The following is an 18,974-nucleotide window of genomic DNA, read 5'->3' as shown; positions in this document are numbered from 1 at the left end:
TTATGTCACTGGTTGGGGAGAGGCGGGAATGAAGGCAACAAAATTCTTCTGTCTCCATCTAGTTGCAAATATTTTAATGACCCCCACCCACCACCCCGCCCCCCTTCCGAGCAGTCTTGGCCTCCTCCACCGCAGTTCTGAGAGCCCCCACAGGGTCCGCTCGGAGTCGGGCTAGAGCCCCGGCCAGCTCCATGGCCCCCTCCCCGGCCGCCAGCTCCCGCCCTTCCAGGAAGTAGTCAGGCAGTGCCCCAGCCTCGAGCCCGCGGCTTAACTCGTCCAGCAGCCCGAGGCAACAAGCCCCGGTGTTCTCCGGCCTCCCCAAATAGAGCGAAGGGAGTCGCTCGCAGGCCCAGTACAGCAAGGTCCGCAGAAGGTAGGGAGCCGCACAGCCGGCCCCGGCCACCAGGGGGCGCAGTAAGGCCTGGGCGGCGGCGTGCGCCTGGAGCAGAGGTTGGGGGATGCGGGCCTTGAGCGCCAGCTCCTGGCGGGCAAAGCAAATCCGCCAGCAGAGCCCATCCTCCTTTTTGGCTGTGTAGCCCGGCACGAGGTAGCAGGAGGTAGGCCCAGCGGCCACGGGACCCATCCAGGCGTGGGTCCGGGATCTCTCGGGCCAGCCAGCCACGGAGACCCCTGGCACTAAGTCAAAGAGCAGGAGCCGGGGGGGAGGGCCTGGGGTGGACAAAAGGATGGTAGTGACTCCGGCATGGCGGGCGGCACGGACCAAGCGAACGGTACCTGGGGCCGGGGTCAAGGAGACAGCTACAGCAGATAGTGAGGAAAAAAACCAGGAAGCCACTTGGGTGGGGCACAAAAAGGGCCAGTTTTCCTGAGGGCTCCGCCCCTCAGGCTCTGGGACTGGCTGTCCAGGGAGTTGCTCTGTGACGTCATTGTGCGGTTCCTTCAATAAGCCGCTCTCTTGCGAACCCAAGTCTTCGCGCTGCTCTTCCGCCTGCGCTGGCCACTTGGGGTCGGAGTCTTCTAGCACCTGCCCGGAATTCGCCGCAGTCTCGGGCACTGTGACGTCACACGGAGGCTTCTCCAATGGACACGCCTCTTTTACTGGCCCCTTCCCCCTCAGGCCTGCGGGGGAGGAGGGCCCGAGGCAGTCGCACCAAGCCTCTAGTGCCGAGGCCCCGCCCACTCGCGCTTGGAGGCGGAGCCACGCGCTGCCAGATTCCAGCTCGAGGTCCGGCCTTACCCCATCGCAGTCTAGCCAGAGCAAGGGTACCAGGAGCGTGAAGCCGGCGTCGTAGTGGGGCCCCCGGACGTAGGGACCCAGAGGTCCAGGCCCCAGATCGAGAGAACCCTCGCGGACTCCACCGCGGAGGAGCAGAAGCTCGGTTTGCTCAGGAACCCGGGGGTCCCGTCGGTGGATGAGACCTGAGGATAAGGGGAGGGGGTCAGTCGAGGCTCTGTATGGGGCAGAGTTGAGAACTCGCTTGGGGGAACTGGAGAGAGGACAGGAGGGGCCTACGGTGACACACTTACTGAGCAGAGAGAAGACAAAGTCCTTAGCCTGGAGGAGGTCGGCCCCGGGCTTTGGCCCACAGTGCCAGCTCTCCTGAACCCCGAGCTCTTGGATCAGTTGAGTCAGCTCCTGCAGCTGCGCTCCAGAGCAGAAGTCGAGGTCCGTGAGGGGACGGGCAGGGGCTGGGGGTGGCGGACCCCACCAGGGTGTGCCACCCCAAACTGCGGAAGCCATATGGGGCCTGAAGCTAAGGAAACGGCGAGGAGAAAGGGAAAACGGGGTTCAATTCATTCTGGTAACTTGGGCCGGGTCCACCCACTCCGTTCTTCTGCACCCCAGCCTTACCCTGTATTATTCTAGAGGCGCCTACGCCCTGAGCTGCTACGGCATTCTTGTTTATTTAAATGGAAAATGCACAAATATTCCCCAATTTCCACCCATTCCCTCAAGGTGTGTCCCCAGATTTCCCCCCTCCCCCAATTTGCGAACTTCCTAATATTCTAGATGCCAGTTAGACCTGACAGGTGATTTAAAAAAAAAAAAGGAGCTGTTTCTCCCCACCCCAAGTTCAGCCTGTCCAATCCTATTAGTTCTGAGTACCAGAAACATCTCTTTATCTATATCTAGAGTTCCTTTCCCTTACCTGCTATTTGGGGGTGGGGTCGGGGGATGATGGCAAAAGATCTCAGGAGACCCCTGGGAGAGAAAAGAAAGCGGGAGAAAGCTATGGAGAAAATCCTACGAGTAACTTCCTTCTCTCCACCAGGGCACTCCCCTTTTACCTGAGGCTACACCCCTCTCTACCTAGACTAACTCGGAAAGTTCTGGCCCCACCCCATTCTTTGGTTCTTTTTCCTTAGCTCCAGGTTCCTGAGGTTTCTGAATTGTCCCGGAAATTGAAGTCTCTCTCACAGTCCCTCCCTCCCATTCTTCCAGCTCTTTCCAATAAATATTATGTTTAGAATTCACTTGGTATGGAAGCTAGGGGTGCATGCTAGAAAATAGAGCTTAGTTTTTGTGTACCCAAGCCCTGTTTGGGAGTTGTCTTTTCAGGCCAGCTGGTCCTCTGCTGCACCCTACTGTCTAGTCAGGGTATGGGTGGAGCGTCCTAGACAGATTAACTGAATTTTATAGTTTCCGAGGACCTCAGCAACCATCAAGTCCAACTCTTAAGTTTCAAAGGAATCCTCACTATAAAATTACTGGACAAGTGGTAATCTTAAAGATTCTGCTTATGAGGAAGTAGTCCAGATAGTCCACTTAACTTTTAGACAATTCTAATTAATTAGGAGGGGCAGCCAAGTGGTGAAGTGGACAGACTGCCAGTCTCAAAGTCAGGCAGACTCCAGTTCAAATTCAGCCACAGACCCTTGTGTGACCGTGGGCAAGTCCCTTAACCTTATTTGCCTCAGTTTCCTCATCTGTAATATGAGCTGGAGAAGGAAATGGCAGTATCCAGTATCTCTACCAGAAAAAAAAAACCCAGTCCAAAAAGGGTCACAGAATCTGAAATGACTTAATTAGGAAGTTTTTTCTGACATCAAGTCTAAAAAGTACCTTTGAAATTTCCATCCATTGATCTCGATTCTGCCCTTCAGGGTCAAACAAAGCAAGTCTAATCTGTTTGACATGATAACCTTCAAATACTTGAAGACAGCCATCAATCAAGTCCTTGCTAAGTTAAAAAATCCCCAATTTTAGTTTAGCTTAGTTTAGCTGATCATGAGTTCAGAGTATTTTTCGCCATCTTGGTTGCCCTTCTCTGGACCGTTATAATAATATCATTTATATAGTGCTTTAAGGTTTGCAAAGCACTTTACATTTTATCCTCACAACAACCCTGGGAGGTTAGGTATTTTAACAATTTAGGTGGTAGCTATTTGTGTCCTCATTTTGCAGGTAAGAAAACTGAGGAAGATTTGGCCAGGGTCACATAGCTAATGAATGTTTGCAGCCATATTTCATATCATGTTTGTCTTGACTACAAATCTTGTGCTCTATCCACTGTACCTCTAATTCCTTCTAGTTCTTCAACGTCCTTCCTAAACTACATCAACCAGAACTGAACACAATAGGCTATTTGAGTGCATGACCAGGGCAGAATACAGAGGGACTAGCCCTTCTTTATTCCTGGAAGCCATGTCTTAATGAATCCCAAGAACATAGGATTTTTTTTTTGGCTAACTTATCACACTCATATTTTACAATCTACTAGAGTCCCCACATCCTGCAATGAGTGATCTTACAATCCACTAAATCTCATACCTATCAATTTTTTCCTGACAAACGGTTTGTGCATATAAAGTTGGTTGAATTAAAATGTAAAACTTTAGATTTTTTTTTTTGTGGGGGGAAGGCAAGGCAATTGGGGTTAAGTGACTTGCCCAAGGTCACACAGCTAGTTAAGTGTCAAGTGTCTGAAGTCAAATTTGAACTCAGGTCCTCCTGACTCCAGGGTGGGTACTCTATTCACTGGGCCACCTACCTGCCCCTAAAATGTAAGACTTGATAAAGTCTTAGACTGAACCCAAGGCTCAAGCCTATCAAGAGCCTTGTCTGTCATTCACTATGTAACTTCTTAGATCTATGTCATCTACAAATTTGGTAACCATGCCATCTATCAAAGGCACTGATAAAAATGTAAAACAGAACATGATCAAGCATGGTTCCCTGGCGTACTCCACTGGAGACTTGCTGCTAAAGTGACATAGAAACTATTAGTGCCTGAGTCTGATCCTTGAACCAGTATCGAATCCATCTGGTTGTATAGAACTACCTAGGTCATACCTCTCCATCAGGACATGTCCCCTTTTCTATTTCTGCACCTCTCCCATTTTCTACAATTTTAAAGATATTACTGACGTAACTGAGTCCCTGGTTTCCCCATTATAATCATGGTCAGATCAAGGAAGACTAAGTGAACCTGTGCAAATTTCTTAACTACTCTTAGCCTCAGTTTCCCTGCCTGTAAAATGAAGGATCTGAATGAATCTCTATATTCATAGAGACAGCTGAACTTAGTGGATCTAGAGGGCCAAACCTGGAGTCAGGTTCAAGTCCTCAAACTCTATGGTCATGGACACACTCTTAACTTCTGAGTGCCTCAAGCAATTTTCCAAGTTACAGAAAGTTGCCTTTTTGTATTGATAAGAAAAAAAATTGCTACACTAGAAATCCCAGAAAACAGGTCCCTTCTCTTTAAGCTCTAAATGCTTTGACAAAAAGGCAAGTGTTTGTAGTAACTAGGGCTTGGGTTAGAGGCTGCATTAGACCAGATGAGAAAGGTCAGGACCATAATATGCCCAGAGGAAAGTCAGCCAGAGTTCAGGGTTTGAAGACTAGGACATTGGGAGGAGGGGGAGAGGGGGAACCAGGCTCTGTATTATTGAAGCAGAAATCGATGTTCACCACTAATGACCAGAAGTCTAAATGAACAGTTCAAATTAGCATCACAGATTTAAGAGACAAGACTTATAAGTAGTAGGCTCCTGACTGGAGAAAATGGGAGAATGATGGCAGAACTCGGCAAATGGGAGAAAACGAGGGCAGGAGGAAGGGAACCCCTCCCAAAAGGAAAATCACCATTGTCCTCAAGATAGCTCAAAAACCACCTCCCTTTTTGGCGAGGGTAGGGGTGCCCCCACCATCAATTTACTCTGTACGGCAGCATGTGTATTCTTGATGGCAAGGACTGTTTGGCTTTTCTTTGTATTCCTAGCACTTAGCAGAGTGCCTGGCACTTGATAAATGATTGACAAGGAGCAAGACTTGATTTGCCTATCATTTCAGACTCAAGGGACTCCAGATTCTGAACCAGACACTATCAGTTTAGAGCAAACCCCTCTGCCTAAGGCCAGATTTGGTTCTATAATATGGATCATAGAATTTATAATAGGAAAAGATAGAAGAGACCATAATCTGCCTTTCCTTTTACAAGTAGGGAAAGTGATTTGCCCAAAGTTGAACAGAGAGATTGGATTTTAACTCAGGACCTTCTGATTCCAGAATCCGGGAATTTTTATACTATGCCTCATGAGGAGAGGCTGCTGCTGCTGCGGATTAAATAGGCAGTTCGGTCAAGGTTAAAAGGGCTTATGTTGTGTGTCTAAGTATCCAGGTAAACACTCTGCTGTCCTGGAGGAAGAGAGAAGGGGGAAGGGAACAGTCACTTATTAAACATCTGCTCTGTGTCAGGAACTGTGCTAAGTGCTTTACAAATAATAACTCATTTGATCCTCCCAACAATCCTGTGAAGTAGGTTATTATCCCCATTTTACAAATTGAGGAAACTGAGAAAGAGGTCAAGTGACTTGCCCATGGCCACACAGCTAATAAATATCTAAGGTCAGATTTGAACCTGGGTCTTACAGATTCCCAGCTCTATCCACTGAACCATCTAGCTGACTTCTAATGAGGGGAATGTTCACAGGGCTCTGTAGGCCCAGTATCATTGCTGGGGTGCCTTTCTTCCCTCTCAGCCTTATAGCTAAGCTGGAGCTGCTAAGGGAAATGTGGATAGCAGCCTCCTCAGACAAAGTAGACAGAGCCCAGAATTGGGAAAGGGAAGAGGGAACCCTGGAGCCTCTTTGCAAGTGAGGGGGTAGAACTAGAGACTGATAGTATCCAGATTCGTGGTGGTCTATGGGCTGTATTTTTACGGTAGAGCAATCCCCAGACCTCAAGATTCACGGGGACTCCTTATTGGAAGATAATCCATGTAGTTAAAAGAGCACCATATTTCACACAATCACAGAATTTGAGAGCTGAAAGGGACCTCAGTGGCTGTGTAGTCCGACTCAACTGATTTGGATTTAAGTAGAACAGCCTTCAAATCCTGGCTCTGCTACTAATTTATGTGAACCTACTAATTGGGCAGTCACTGAGCCTTAGTTTCCTTACTTTAAAATCAGGAAGTTGGGCCAGATTGATCTGTTCCTTCCAGCTCCAAATACTACTATCCTGTGTTTTCCATCTCTGTGCCACCTCCCCCTCCCATAGGGTGCTAGAAATTCTAGAAGCCTTTTGCCTGCCTAAGAGGACCTAAATAAGATGGAGGTAATAAAGGGCAGTTACCTCAAAGATCTGGTCTGTACTCTTCTCTGTGACCAGGTTTGGGACTTCCCTGGACCTGAATACCACCATGCAAATCTTATTTCCTTTTTATACCTGTCCCTTTATTACCATGCTTTTCCCCAAGTCTTTGTCATGGACTGGTATTCCCAGGCTTTCCCCTGCCTTTCCCTGGAACAGTCAGAGGGGTTTTAGGGCCGTAGAAAGCCCTGGGGACACAGCCTCTGGCATGTTCCTTGTTTAGCCTGAGCTGCCTGGCATCAAAGACCACATGACCCGTTGCCAAACCAGATCCCTTGCTCAGAGGCATCTGATGGAGGGATGGCCGATTCTGCATGGGCATTTCCAGTGACTTGTACACCCAATTTTGATTCCATCCTTGGGAGTAATGGGTCTGAGTGAGAGTGGAGACCTCTGGTAATTTCTGTTTATCACAAGCCATCTCACCCTTTGAAACTTCTAGAGGTTGTACAAGAATCTTTGAAGGCTGCTGTTGGTGCAATGGAGTCCAGTTAAGTAGGGGGGTTTCAGAAGGACAGAATGACTGGGAAGGGGTAGAAATATGGCAGGGTGAAGTGGGGTAGTCAGAGGGCTGTAAACAGGCAGGATTTGGGAGAAGCAGAACCCTCCTCTCAGAATAACCTTTATCATTATGGGACTTGGAGTTGCAGGAGAGTGTGCGCTTGTTCCTTCCTTCAGGAAAGCTGGCTCTCTGCTCCCTGTTCTCTCTGTGCTCCACAGGGTGGTCAACAGGGAAAGTGGGCAGATTGGAGGGCCTGTCCAGGTCCTGGGAGATGAGATTTTGGCCCTTTTTACTGAGCTCTTGAAGGGAGCCTCCCCCTGTGGGAAGGGACAAAGCTTCCACAAATTCTCCCACCTGGCAGTTTGGGCCTTTCATCTTCCTGGCATCATATACCACATGGCCAGCTCGGGGATGAGGAACAGGGAAAGGAGAGAGAAAAACCTGGCATGGCTTCTGAATATCTCTGGCAGATTGGGACTCTATATCCTCATTGTTCCTTGAGCTTTGAGGCTTTTGGCCAGGGTAGAAAAGGGTCTCAGGTCGCAGGAGTGGAGTGGTACTAACTCCAGCAGACTGAGAATGGGAAAACTTAACTGCCCTGGGCACCAATCCTTTTCCCTGCCTCCATGGTCCATGGGAAATCATTGGGTCTCCAGAGTGGCCACACTGGGGCAGCAGCCATCGGCACTGTGAGGCTTTCTCATCATCTGTGTCTGGGGCCCATTCCAGGCTGTGAGAAGAGCCCATCAGGCAGGTTTGATGCTGATGGGTGTGGGGAGAGCCCCGGGGGATTAGGTTCTTGGGGTCCATGGTACAGCAGATGCAGGTTGGGTGGCATTGTTGCTGGTCTGAGAGAGGGGAGAAGGAAGAAATTGGGGGTGGGGAAAGAGAAGGCTTAGTTTTTAAGGGGATTTTGGGTCATTATAGGAAAGGGGAGGAGGAGAAGGATAGAGGACAAGGGGAATAGATTCAGGGTGCCTCCCTAGGCCCCACACTCACATTTTTCCCCAAAGTGATGGAACAGTATTCGGAGGGAGGCTTTCAAATGACGCCAGAGCTGGGGGTTTAGGGAGGAAACAGGATAGAGGACAGAGTGAACAAGGGTAAATCCAGGTGACTGAACCTCCAAGCTCAAATAGCTATATGCCATCCAGTTCCTATTTTTTTATCCCCAACTCTAACCTTACTCCACTCAAGGGACCCCAAATATCCTGCCTCCCTCATTGCCCATTTTCCCTGTCTTCCTCGGCCTCCCTAACCCCTCTCACCCCTCCCCCAGCCGCTGCTTTATCTACAGGGATTGTGCTCTCCCTGACCAGTATCACCGCATTCATTCCAACATTCAGCAGGATCACACTCCCCAGAAGTAACAGGATAGAGTCTCCCAGGTCTTGGCACTTCTTGGGGTTGGGTCTTGAGTATACTTGGGCCCACTTGCAGGACTTGCTTGCCCATGTTGGGGGTCCCAGAGCCTCCTGGGGTGCCCTAGCTCCCACCCCTGCCCGCATACTCTGGGAGCTGAGGTTCCTGTGGCAGGAGACAGAGAGGCACCGGGTCACAATGGGAAGGGTCACAATGAGGGTGAGAGATGAATAAAGGGAGCCCACATCAGGCCTCCCTTAGTTTTAGGCTTTTAGGCCTCTTGTTCCTTAGCAGCCAGTTCCAAAAGCAGCAGCTCCTACCAGGGCTTCTGGGATGACTCATTCATTCAAATAAGCAATTATAGAACCACAGAACATAGAATGTCAAAGGTGGAAGGGACTTGAAGCCCTATTTAGTTCAAATCCTTCATTTTACAGGTGAGGAGAACAGAGGTCAGTAGCTTGCTGAAGGTCACACAGTTCCTTGGGGCAGAGCTGAGACCAGAAACCTGACCTCCCATATGTATTCTTTAAGTTGTGGTGTCTGGAGTTCTTAAACCAATACTAGATGTTTTGGTGGCCTACACAGGTTTGGGTGCCAGAGTCAGCATCTAAACCAATTTGGAGGCAGAGGGAGAGAACTCTCCTGGTTTCTGTTATAACTTAATCTTAAAGGGTCTAAGTAGGCCTCAGGTCTCCCTACGAAAGAACACTGAGGCCCACGAACACCGTCTCCTACAATTCTAGTAGATACATACAATACCTAGTGGCGGCAGAAGGAAGGAGCAAAGAGTTGATGGGGTCCTCTTAGATATATTGGAGGATAGAATCCAGGGAGGAAGGGAAGGGTGATAGGGCCCTAGGGTATCACTCTTGGCCAGTTCAGGTGATCAGGTAAGAAATTATTAAGTTTTATTAGCAGGGAACATTGCCTTGCCTACCTATCATTTGACTTTGACATGGCTAGAAGGATGAAAATCTGTGGGCTGAGGGGTAGTGGGGTAGAGGAGTCAGGTCTTGGGAACAACACCTACCAGACTCTCTAGCTAGGGTCTTCTGACCTTTCCTACCAAAGATGGAAGCATGCAATCCCTGTTGGCCTCTTTATTCCCCATTCTATCTCTGACAGTGTCTCTCCTTACATGGATCAGCTATCCTCAAGGTTTTCAGTTCAGCCTCCCAGCCTTGGTTCTGTGTAGAGAGTGCCAGGATGAGGAAGGCCCTACTCGGGATATGGTAGGGGAGCAGGAAAAGGCCTCACCTCGACGCCCATGTCCTTCCTGAATTTGCCGCTTCAGCTCCTGGCTATCATACACTTGGTAGCTGGTGAGACCTCCTGGGCTCCTACGTAGGGGGATGAAAGCAGGTGCCCGGCCTGGGTCAGGGGCTGGAACTCTGACTGGCACATGTGCTGAGACATAGGACAAGGGCTGGGAGACCTCAGGTATCTGGTTCTCACTTGGGGCAGAGCTGAAGTGGTTTTGTATCTCATGATTGGGTAGTCTGCTGAAGAGAGGGGATGAACCCATTGAGGTCTGGTGGGGCAATGGCTCTCCATGCTCTCCATCCCATCGTTTTATCTCTGGCCTATCCCGGCTGCTGAAGGGCAAATGTCCTGCTGAGACATGGGTCCGATTCAGGGGGGTGTGCGCTGAGATGAGAGGCACCGTGGTCCGCCGAGCAGACTGTTTAAGTATGACATTCTCAGCATAGCTTTGGGGCTCAGGGCTTCGAGGTACACACTGGGGAGTCTTGGGAACATCGGACCCCTTGTTCCCATCTCGAACCGTTTGTCTCAGCTCCCAGCTGTCGTAAAAAACCTGGCCACCTGGAGGAAGGGTGTTGTGGGTGCCAGGAATCCAAGATGGGTTAGGAGGGAACCTATGTGTGAATTGCGGGGAGGTGGGGATTGGGCCGGGCTCCATGTTCTCTTTTAGATTCTGAGGCCAGCTGTTTGGAGGTGACTGATAATAAGTCTCTAGCCTCAACTCAGACTTTGCTTCCACCCTTTTGGGAGCCTTCAAGTCTTGAGGAGAGAGATTTGATCCCCCTGGATAGTAACTGCTCCAGTATCCCCTGTAATGCCTGATGTTTCCAGGATGAGAAGTTTTGTCCCAAATCTGGGGGTAGTTGGACTGTTGGCTCCAGGGCTCTTTATTGTCTTCTAAGTCTGTGTCCCAGGTTTCTTGGTGACAGAAGGAAGTGGGTGAGGTTGCAGGTGAGGGAGGAGGGGGTGGGGGCAAGGATGCTCGAGGGTGGTGATGGTAATGAAGATGGCATTGGCGACCATGGTGTCGGCGGCTATGGCGGCTTCCCCAGTAGCTGCCACGGCCACTTCCCAAGTGCCGACGGTGGCAGCGATGTCGGTTGGATGCAGGGTGGGCCACATTTAAAACCATGGGGTCCAAGGTGCAGTGGATGCGCAGAGTTGGGACCCCTGATGGCTTCTTAATGAAAGGCTGGGGCTTCTTGAGAACCTTACCTATTGGGAGTAGGGTAAAGGCAGTGAAATTGGAGAGGGGAGCTGGATAGCTAAATACACAGGTTCCCTGTGGGGAGTAATTGTGTGGGATGTGGAGGGCCATGAATCCCTTTGAGAATGGAAATAGGCAAGTGACAGGAATGGGAGTATCAGAGGACAAAAAGGAAGGAAATCAGGGTCTCTCCCCAGACTCCACACTCACCTTTAGCTTGAAAGTAGTCAAATGTTTGGTGTAGGGACCTCTTGAGACTGCGCCAGATCTGTGGGATAGTGGTGGGGATGGGGGATCAAAGAAGATAATGGGTGTGAGAGCATATTGTGCTAAGGCTATTATTGTTTAATAAAGACCCAGGCCTGTGGCCCCTCCCTGTTCCTCTACTCTCTCCCAATCATCAGGCTCCCCCAGCTGTTCTCTCCCACCCTTGCAGTATCCACCCTTGTCTAGAAGGCCAGGTAGCATCTGACCAGGGCCCATCCCTGACCAGAATCATCACATTGATCCCAAGGTTGAGCAGGATGATGAGGCTTAGGAGTAGAAGGATCAAATCTACAGGATCAAGATTTCTTGCAGGTCTATGGCCAGAGTGCATCTGCTCAGCCATGGTGGGGGGTCCCGGGGTCACCTGGCCCCACCCCGGGCCCTGTCCACAGCTCACACATGCCAAGAGCTAGGAGGCCCAGGATTCCTGTGTGGGGGGAGATGTGGTTCCTGAAGTGGATAGAGTTGGGTCATAATAGGGATAGGCAGTGGGGGTCACAATGAAGAGTAAGCTACTGAGGGCTCTGATCCCTTCACCTGTCTATTCATTTGTCTTATACTATCTCCTTTAGCTGCCTTGATGAATCTTTTCTACCTCTTCCCATCAGTATTCTTCAGTATTATTATCCTTTTCCTCAGAGAAATAGCACTACCATCTTCCTAGGTACCAAAATTAGAATCACTTAAAATATTTCTTCCTCCTTTACCTCTTGCATCTAACATATCTGTATTCTTGTTTTTCTTATTTTGTTATGTTCATTTGATTGCTTTGTGCTATTTTCTTGCTATAGCAATTTGTTAACTGTTATACATATATGCTAATGATTAGAGATAAGTTGTGCTTTATATATAGGCTGATTGTGGTGTTATTGCTGCAGTTAGCTTTGCTTTGTTAATTAGCAATGCTTATTGCTTTTGAATGATTGCTATTTGCTATTTGACAGGCATATGTTATATGTCCTATATGTAGTGAGGCATATTGTCCCTGTAGTATCCTCCTAGGTTACACTCTGTATAATGCTGTGTCTACTGCATGTACTATTTTGTTTTATTTTTCTTTCAGTGGTACTGAAAGATGGTTACCTGCAATGCCAGAAAAATCATCCTTATTGTTTTAAAGCACCAATGTTTGGGTTTATACTATATATTTATTTACAGGTTTTGGACTTGCTCCAGTTGATCTCTGCAAGGAACTGCATAGTTTTGGCCCAGGGGAGGAATGTAAACCCTGTCTCAAGGTCCATTGGTATAGGACTCTCTCCTCATTGATAGTGATGAATACTCTGCCCTTTTTGAGGATGAGAGTAGGAGAGCTCTAACCTTCTTCAGTCTTCTTTGGGACTCTTTCAGCTCCTACTCACTTTGGGCATTTCTGCTTCTAGCTTCAAGAAGGAAGATATAAGATGCCAACTCTACTTCAGATTCCTGAAGAAAAAGACTCTGGGAAGACATGGGAGGAACTCCATCATGTCCTTGTCCCCCAGTTTGCTACATTAGAAATCAGGGAGCTACCTCTTGGGTGAGATCCAGGACTCTCTCCCTTGGTTGAGCTGAGTTACCTTGTTCCCAATGGGAGAGTTCCTTCACTCTGTATTGTCTGGTTTTAAGGCAGGGAACCTATGATCTGGAGGCCACATGTGGCCCTCTAGGTCCTCAAGTGCTGCCTTGAAGTTTCGATTCAGTCAAAGGGCTATATGTGGGGCGGCCAGGTAGCACAGCGAGTAAGAGCACCAGCTCCAGTGTCGGGATGACCTGGGGATCAAATCTGGGCTCAGATACTTAGCACCACACCCAGAAATAACTGACCTTGTAACCTTGAGCAAATTGCTTAACCCCGATTGCTTTAAAAAAAAAAGGGGGGGGGGCTATACACTAGAGGGCTATATGTAGCCTCCAGGAGCAGGTTTCCCACCTCTGGCTCTAGTATATATTTTCCTATCTTTTGCTACAATTTGGATAAATTAGTTTCCTGGCTATTCACGAAGTGTTCTTTGTGAAACTGGTATTTGGTAAGAAATAGGTCAAGGATGTAGAGCTTGGGTTCCCCTTCCTCAATAATGACACAAAGCAATGAGAAGTTAAACTGAACCTGATCATATACTGTAGACTAACAATATTTAAGCGATCAGATAGATATAATTCTAGTCCAGTAACTCCTCTCTGAAGAGAATAAAGTGGTAGCCTCCAGCCTCAACTTCCTGCTTTCTCTCCTAGTAGAAATTAAAATCTCCCTTGGAGAAAGGTTGGGGGGGGGGGTAGAGCCTCATTTCAAGCCAAACAGCAACACCCCCATGCTATAGGCAGGGGGCAAGCCCTCATCACACATGTGGCCTCACCACATGTGGGGTAACCTTTCTACACATGCTATATCCTTCTTCCAAAGTTCAGTTCTTGAAAAGATCTCCTCCCCCTCCCCCAACCCCTCGACAACAATGGCTACTAAACTGGACTGCACAATCCCAGTTTCCTCTTTACACACTTGCCTCTTAGAATCCCTGAAGTCATCTCTCTAATGTGCACTTACATTTAGTTTGGGGTCCACTTACTATTCTCAAGGTTCTAGGGGTAACCCAGAACGTTTGGGTTTCTATTACTACTGCTTATGAGCCCTGACTGGTGTAAAGCCCCATTTAGCCAGCCAAAGTTAATTAGCTTATTTAGAAAAGGTATTTACAAAAGAAGAGGTAGTAAGACCAGTTGGTACAAAACATTCTCCCCAAAACCTGAGGTGTACTCTACCACAACTCTACACAGTAGCCATGTGGAGAATGTAATGAAATTGAATACAATGGTAGTGAGGCACATTTATGGAGAATACATGTAGCAAAGGGCTATCTTCCAACTTCTGGACCTAGAAGTTCTTTTCTACCTTTGTGGAATCCTGATGAAGTTTCCCTTAGGAGTAGCTCTCTACTTGCTACATGCCTGGCTCCCAGGATCCCTCTCTTCCTACAGTTCATAGTCTGTACTTTATGCCATGAGGGGCAAAATTCTTTGGGTCACATTCTTTGAAGCTGACATCTATTCATCCTCAGTGGTCTTGTTGGTCTTGTTTATGTTAATAAACTGTTTTATGTTAACCAGTACCACTCTGATGGTCACTACCACCACTGCTGTTTAAATTCAAAAGGTTGGACATGTCCACCTTGAAATTGCTACTTGGTCATTTCCTCAGAAAAGAAACACTAAAGAGAAAGGGGAAGCCTTGTATTCATGGCCATCATTTTCTGGGTGGGAGTCAGAGCAACTGCCCTTCTCTTCTGTGGTTCTAGGCTAGGAAACAGTTCAACGTAGCCTTGCCTTTTCTCACAGTCTCAAAGAAAAAACACTATTGAAAGGCATGTCGTCCCTAAGTATGCTCACTCAGTTCTGGTTCAGAAATCCCTGACGCATCGGTTATTCCAGCTCCATAGCCAATTGTTATTTAAAAATGTACATTTACTTTTATTTTTATTCTGAACTTTACCAATACTGCGAGCATTTCTATATACCTTATAGAACAGGAGAGGATTATATGTGAAACAGTAGATCTCTATTACCTATAGTTTACCTTTTCAAATATACAATAAATTCAACGTAATTTTCAGAGTTGTGGCTTTTTGGAATTCCTTCTGACTTTTCTCTTTTTGGGGGAGAGAAACCCTATTATTATCCCAACTTCTGCCTCCCATTCTCCTCCTCCTTAAAAAACAAAAACCCAACAACAAAACAAAACAAAAACTTGTAACAAACATGCATAGTCAAGCAAAACCAATACCCACAATGGCCATGTCTGAAAATGTATGACTCATTTTGCATCTCAAGTCTCACTTTTCTGTCTGGACCCTTTATGTTCATGTTCTTGGACATGGGTTCTTCACACATCATAGCTCTTTTAATGGATAGATATCAACTTGAAAGAAGATTTCTAATAGATCGCCCACAGTTCTGTGTTGCTTAACATTTTCACCAAACTCTTAGATGAAGGTGTAGTAAGTATGCTCTGGCTCCTTCTCCTTAGGGCCAGACCAGACCCCCTCAGAGTTCTAGTAGTACCACTGAGGGATTGGGATGTCACTTCTCTAAGACCATCATAAATCAAAATACCACCAATTGTGTCCTCTTATAATTATGTTAGTTAATGGTGAGTTGCTAGCACCCCAGTTCCCTTTAATTTATTAACATCAAATAGCTTTTACAAATGGATACTTACTTTGAAGATATAGCAATAACAAAAGTCCCTGCAGTACAAGGACATACCACTTCAGTCTCTAGGGAGAGGGAGCTCACTTTTAGTACAGTTTCTATATAGCATTGGTTCTACCAAGTTTATCTCAAGATGCAGAATCTCTGCTAGAAGGGCCCAATAAGGGTTTTCCATTGTTTCAGTTCCTGCTTGGGGGCATATGTGCTGGGCTGGCTATAAAACCAATCAACTCAGATTCTGGGAAGATTGCTCTCTTAACCTTTAGAAACTCACAAGATTAGAGACTCCAAATTAATTTTATCTACAACAAAAACACAATCTCCAAGGTAAAGAACAAAAGCTTGTTTTATAGGTTACATGCTGGCCTCAGGTGGAGAAAAGACTGTATACTTCTCCCCTTACAGCATTGTCTTTACCAAGTGCCATCAATGAAGGAGACAGAGATCTAACCAAGAGAGTGGCTGAGGCCAATTAAGGCCTGGTTCTTGCTGCACAACTGAAGCCAATTAAAAAGATTATCATTCACCATGGGGTTAGCCAACATAAACCAGTTACAGAATGTCTACCCATGCTACAAAGTCTCTCCAAGGCATCTATGTCCATGTGTAAACATCACGACTGTCCCAGAAGCAGGGTTTCCACATATGTGAAATTGCATCAGCCAGACAAGCTGATGTCCTCTGCACAGGCTCATAAGAATTGGGATTATTGGATAGTCCTGTTAACACAGGCATTAGGGACAATGGGTAGAAAGTTATGGAGGTAGAAGATAGAATGACAAGTTTGAGGAGGAGAAGGCAGAGCAGTTTATCTGGAATATAGAGTTTTTTAAAGGGAGTCATGTGAAATAATCCTGGAAATGTTGACTGGATAAAGACTTTTTTTTTGCCTTTTGGAGGGCAATTGGGGTTAAGTAACTTGCCCAAGGTTACACGGCTAGTTTTTTTTGTGTGGGTGTTAAGTGTCTGAGGCCAGAATCGAACTCAGGTCCTCCTGACTCCAGGGCCAGTGCTTTACTCACCGTACCACCTAGCCGCCCATAAAAGACTTTCAACATCAAGATCAGTTTCTATTTTGTCACAGAGACAAGAAAGAGCTACTAATTTTTTTAATTGTTGTTTAGTTTTGGATTTATATTTGGATGTATATTTACATCTGGGACAATGATAAGACTAGAAACCATAAGTGATAACTAAGTCATTAAAGGTCATGTGAGGCTGTAGAGGGGAATTTTTGTGTGATTTCTCTCAAAAAGTCTGGAAGTAATTGAGGGAGACCATACTTTTGTCCCTTGGGCACATCCTACAACCTAAGCATACAGAAACAATGTACTCTTCTGATAGAATTTGCTCGATTCTTAGACTTTATGACTTAGCATCTGGCACTGTTGACCAACCTCTCCTCCTAGGTGTTCTCCTCTCTGGGTTCTCATTACAGACTCCCTCCTGGTACTCCTTCTTTCTCTCTAACTGTTCCTTTTCAGTCTTCCTTGCTGGCTCATGTCTCAAGTCACACCCTCTGAGTGTTCCCCCAAACTCTGTCTGAGAATTCTTACCTCTCTAGGCTCACTTTCTTGCTGACTCCATAAGCCCCCATGTGTTGAATTGTCATCTCTGTGAAAGTGACTTATAAATAAATAGATAAATATGCACAAGATATCTCTTTTGAGTTTGACTCTTACATCACTAACTGCCTACTGAACCTTTCAAACTGGATGCCCCATATACATTTGAAATTCAATATTTCCAAAACAGAATTCATTGTCTCTCTCCCTCTCTAATTAATCCCTCTTACAAGCTTCCTTATTTCTGTTAAAGGAACCAGAACCACTATTCTTTTAGTTTCTCAGCTTGATGACCTTGGCGTTATTCTCGACTCATTGTTCTCCTTCCTATCTCTCAAATATCTCTTTTCTAATTCACACTGCCATCAATTTAGTTCAGACCCTCATCACCTCTTATCTATATTACTGCAATAGTTTATTGATTGGTCTCCCTTCCTGAAATCTCTTCTCATTCTAGTCTATCTTCCACATTGCCACCAAAGTAATTTTCTTTAAAAAATTTTTTTCTAAAAATAATAACTAAAAAAGTCAAATATTTTCATATACAAAATAGAACACAAAAAAGAGGATTATATGTGAAATTTGGAATCTCTATATCATAGTGTCTGCCCTCTAAAAAATACATAATGAATAGATTTGATCTTATTACTTTTTAAATGGTCCTGCTTAAGCTTTCAGAAAAGCATAAAATCTATATGAACTGATGCAAAGTTCATATAGCAGAGGTCAAAGAGCAGAACCAGGAGACTATTGTATATGGTAACAGCAATATTGTACAATGTTCAACTGTGAATGATTTAGCTATTCTTGGCAATACAATGATCCAAGACAGTTCTGAAGGACTCATGATGAAAAAATGCCATCTACCCCCAAAGAAAGAACTGATGGAATATGAATGCAGATTGAAGCATACTTTTTAAATTTTCTTTATTATTATTTTTGTTTCTTTGTTTTTTTCTGGAGGGGGGAGGGCAGGGCAATTGGGGTTAAGTGACTTGCCCAAGGTCACACAGCTAGTAAGTGTTACGTGTCTGAGGCTGGATTTGAACTCAGGTGCTCCTGACTACAGGGCCAGTGCTCTATTCACTTCACCACCTAGCTGCCCCCTTTCTTTATTATTCTTGAGGTATTTTTTTGTATTTGTTTTCTTTTGCAACATGACTAATATGGAAATATGTTTTTCATGACTGCACATATATAATTTATATCAAATTGCTTGCCTTCTTAAGGAAGGGGGAGGAGAGGAAGAAAAAATATGGAACTCAAAATTTTAAAAAATGAATATTAAAAATTCTTTACATGTAATTGAGAAAAAATAAAAATTATATGTAAAAAAATGGTCCTGCTTGTCTCTGCTTCTGTCTGAACTTTCTTCTCTACATCTCCACATGCTTCTTAAAATGTTTTTTTCTTTTTGTATCACTATTATTATCCTCTCCCAATTAAAAACAGGGTGAAAAACCCTGTTTGATGTGTAACAAATACACGTAATTTAATAAAACAAATCCATATAGTGAACATGTTAAAAAAAATGCATGTTTTCCTCCATGCCTTGAGACCACCTCTTTGTCAGGAAGGAGGTTGGTAACATGCTTCATCATAGGTGTTCTAGAGACATGGTTGATCACGGTTTTGAACATAATTCTCAAGTCTTTCAAAGTTATTTTTCTTTATAATGTCATTCTAAAAATTGTTCTTCATGTCTTATCACTTCATTCTTCATCAGTTCATACTTCCTAAGATGTTCTTTCATCATTTCTTAGAGTGCAGCAATAGTATATTACATTCATACAATACAACTTATTCATATATCTGTTCTTCAATTAATGGGTGCCCCCCTTAATTTCCAGTTATTTTATTCTTTCCCCCCCTTTTCATGTCCTCTTAAGGATCAGAAATAATTCTTCTCTGTTGAGGAAAAAAGAAACAAAAGGATAGTTCCTGGGCCCATGGCTTTAACGGGTGTAGGGAATACCTGGATGAGGAAACTCCTTCTGACCTTGACCCAATGGAGGTAGGTCAGCACTAGCTCCTCAATATGTGGTCTTATGGCTGTTCCTT

General features: G+C 45.8%; 2 protein-coding genes and 1 long non-coding RNA gene across 3 annotated transcripts; 1 reads left to right on the top strand and 2 right to left on the bottom strand.

The window, feature by feature from the left end:
- Window positions 1-43: 43 nt before the first annotated feature.
- On the bottom strand, window positions 44-3,255 carry TMEM102 (transmembrane protein 102). Its single transcript, XM_069104008.1, has 3 exons — window positions 2,112-3,255; window positions 1,489-1,715; window positions 44-1,380 (listed from the first exon to the last, which is right to left on the bottom strand). Exons 2-3 carry the CDS (start codon window positions 1,700-1,702, stop codon window positions 74-76), a joined length of 1,521 nt encoding a protein of 506 aa, XP_068960109.1. The 5' UTR covers window positions 1,703-1,715; window positions 2,112-3,255; the 3' UTR covers window positions 44-73.
- LOC138173959 (uncharacterized) lies at window positions 1,492-14,751 on the top strand. Its single transcript, XR_011171603.1, has 2 exons — window positions 1,492-1,627; window positions 12,322-14,751. It is a non-coding gene; the product is annotated as an uncharacterized lncRNA (long non-coding RNA).
- On the bottom strand, window positions 7,649-11,761 carry LOC138173957 (uncharacterized protein SPEM2-like). Its single transcript, XM_069104009.1, has 3 exons — window positions 11,387-11,761; window positions 11,107-11,164; window positions 7,649-10,904 (listed from the first exon to the last, which is right to left on the bottom strand). The coding sequence occupies exons 1-3, from the start codon at window positions 11,504-11,506 to the stop codon at window positions 9,589-9,591; spliced, it is 1,494 nt and encodes a 497-aa protein (XP_068960110.1). The 5' UTR covers window positions 11,507-11,761; the 3' UTR covers window positions 7,649-9,588.
- Window positions 14,752-18,974: the final 4,223 nt, after the last annotated feature.

The sequence above is a fragment of the Petaurus breviceps genome, unplaced genomic scaffold (assembly GCF_028583685.1).
Source record: "Petaurus breviceps papuanus isolate PSGF00001 unplaced genomic scaffold, PetGlider_PUasm1.0 673, whole genome shotgun sequence".
NCBI lineage: Eukaryota > Metazoa > Chordata > Mammalia > Diprotodontia > Petauridae > Petaurus > Petaurus breviceps.
The sequence above is the reverse complement of the archived record's forward strand: the minus strand, read 5'-3'. Positions and strand labels throughout refer to the sequence as shown.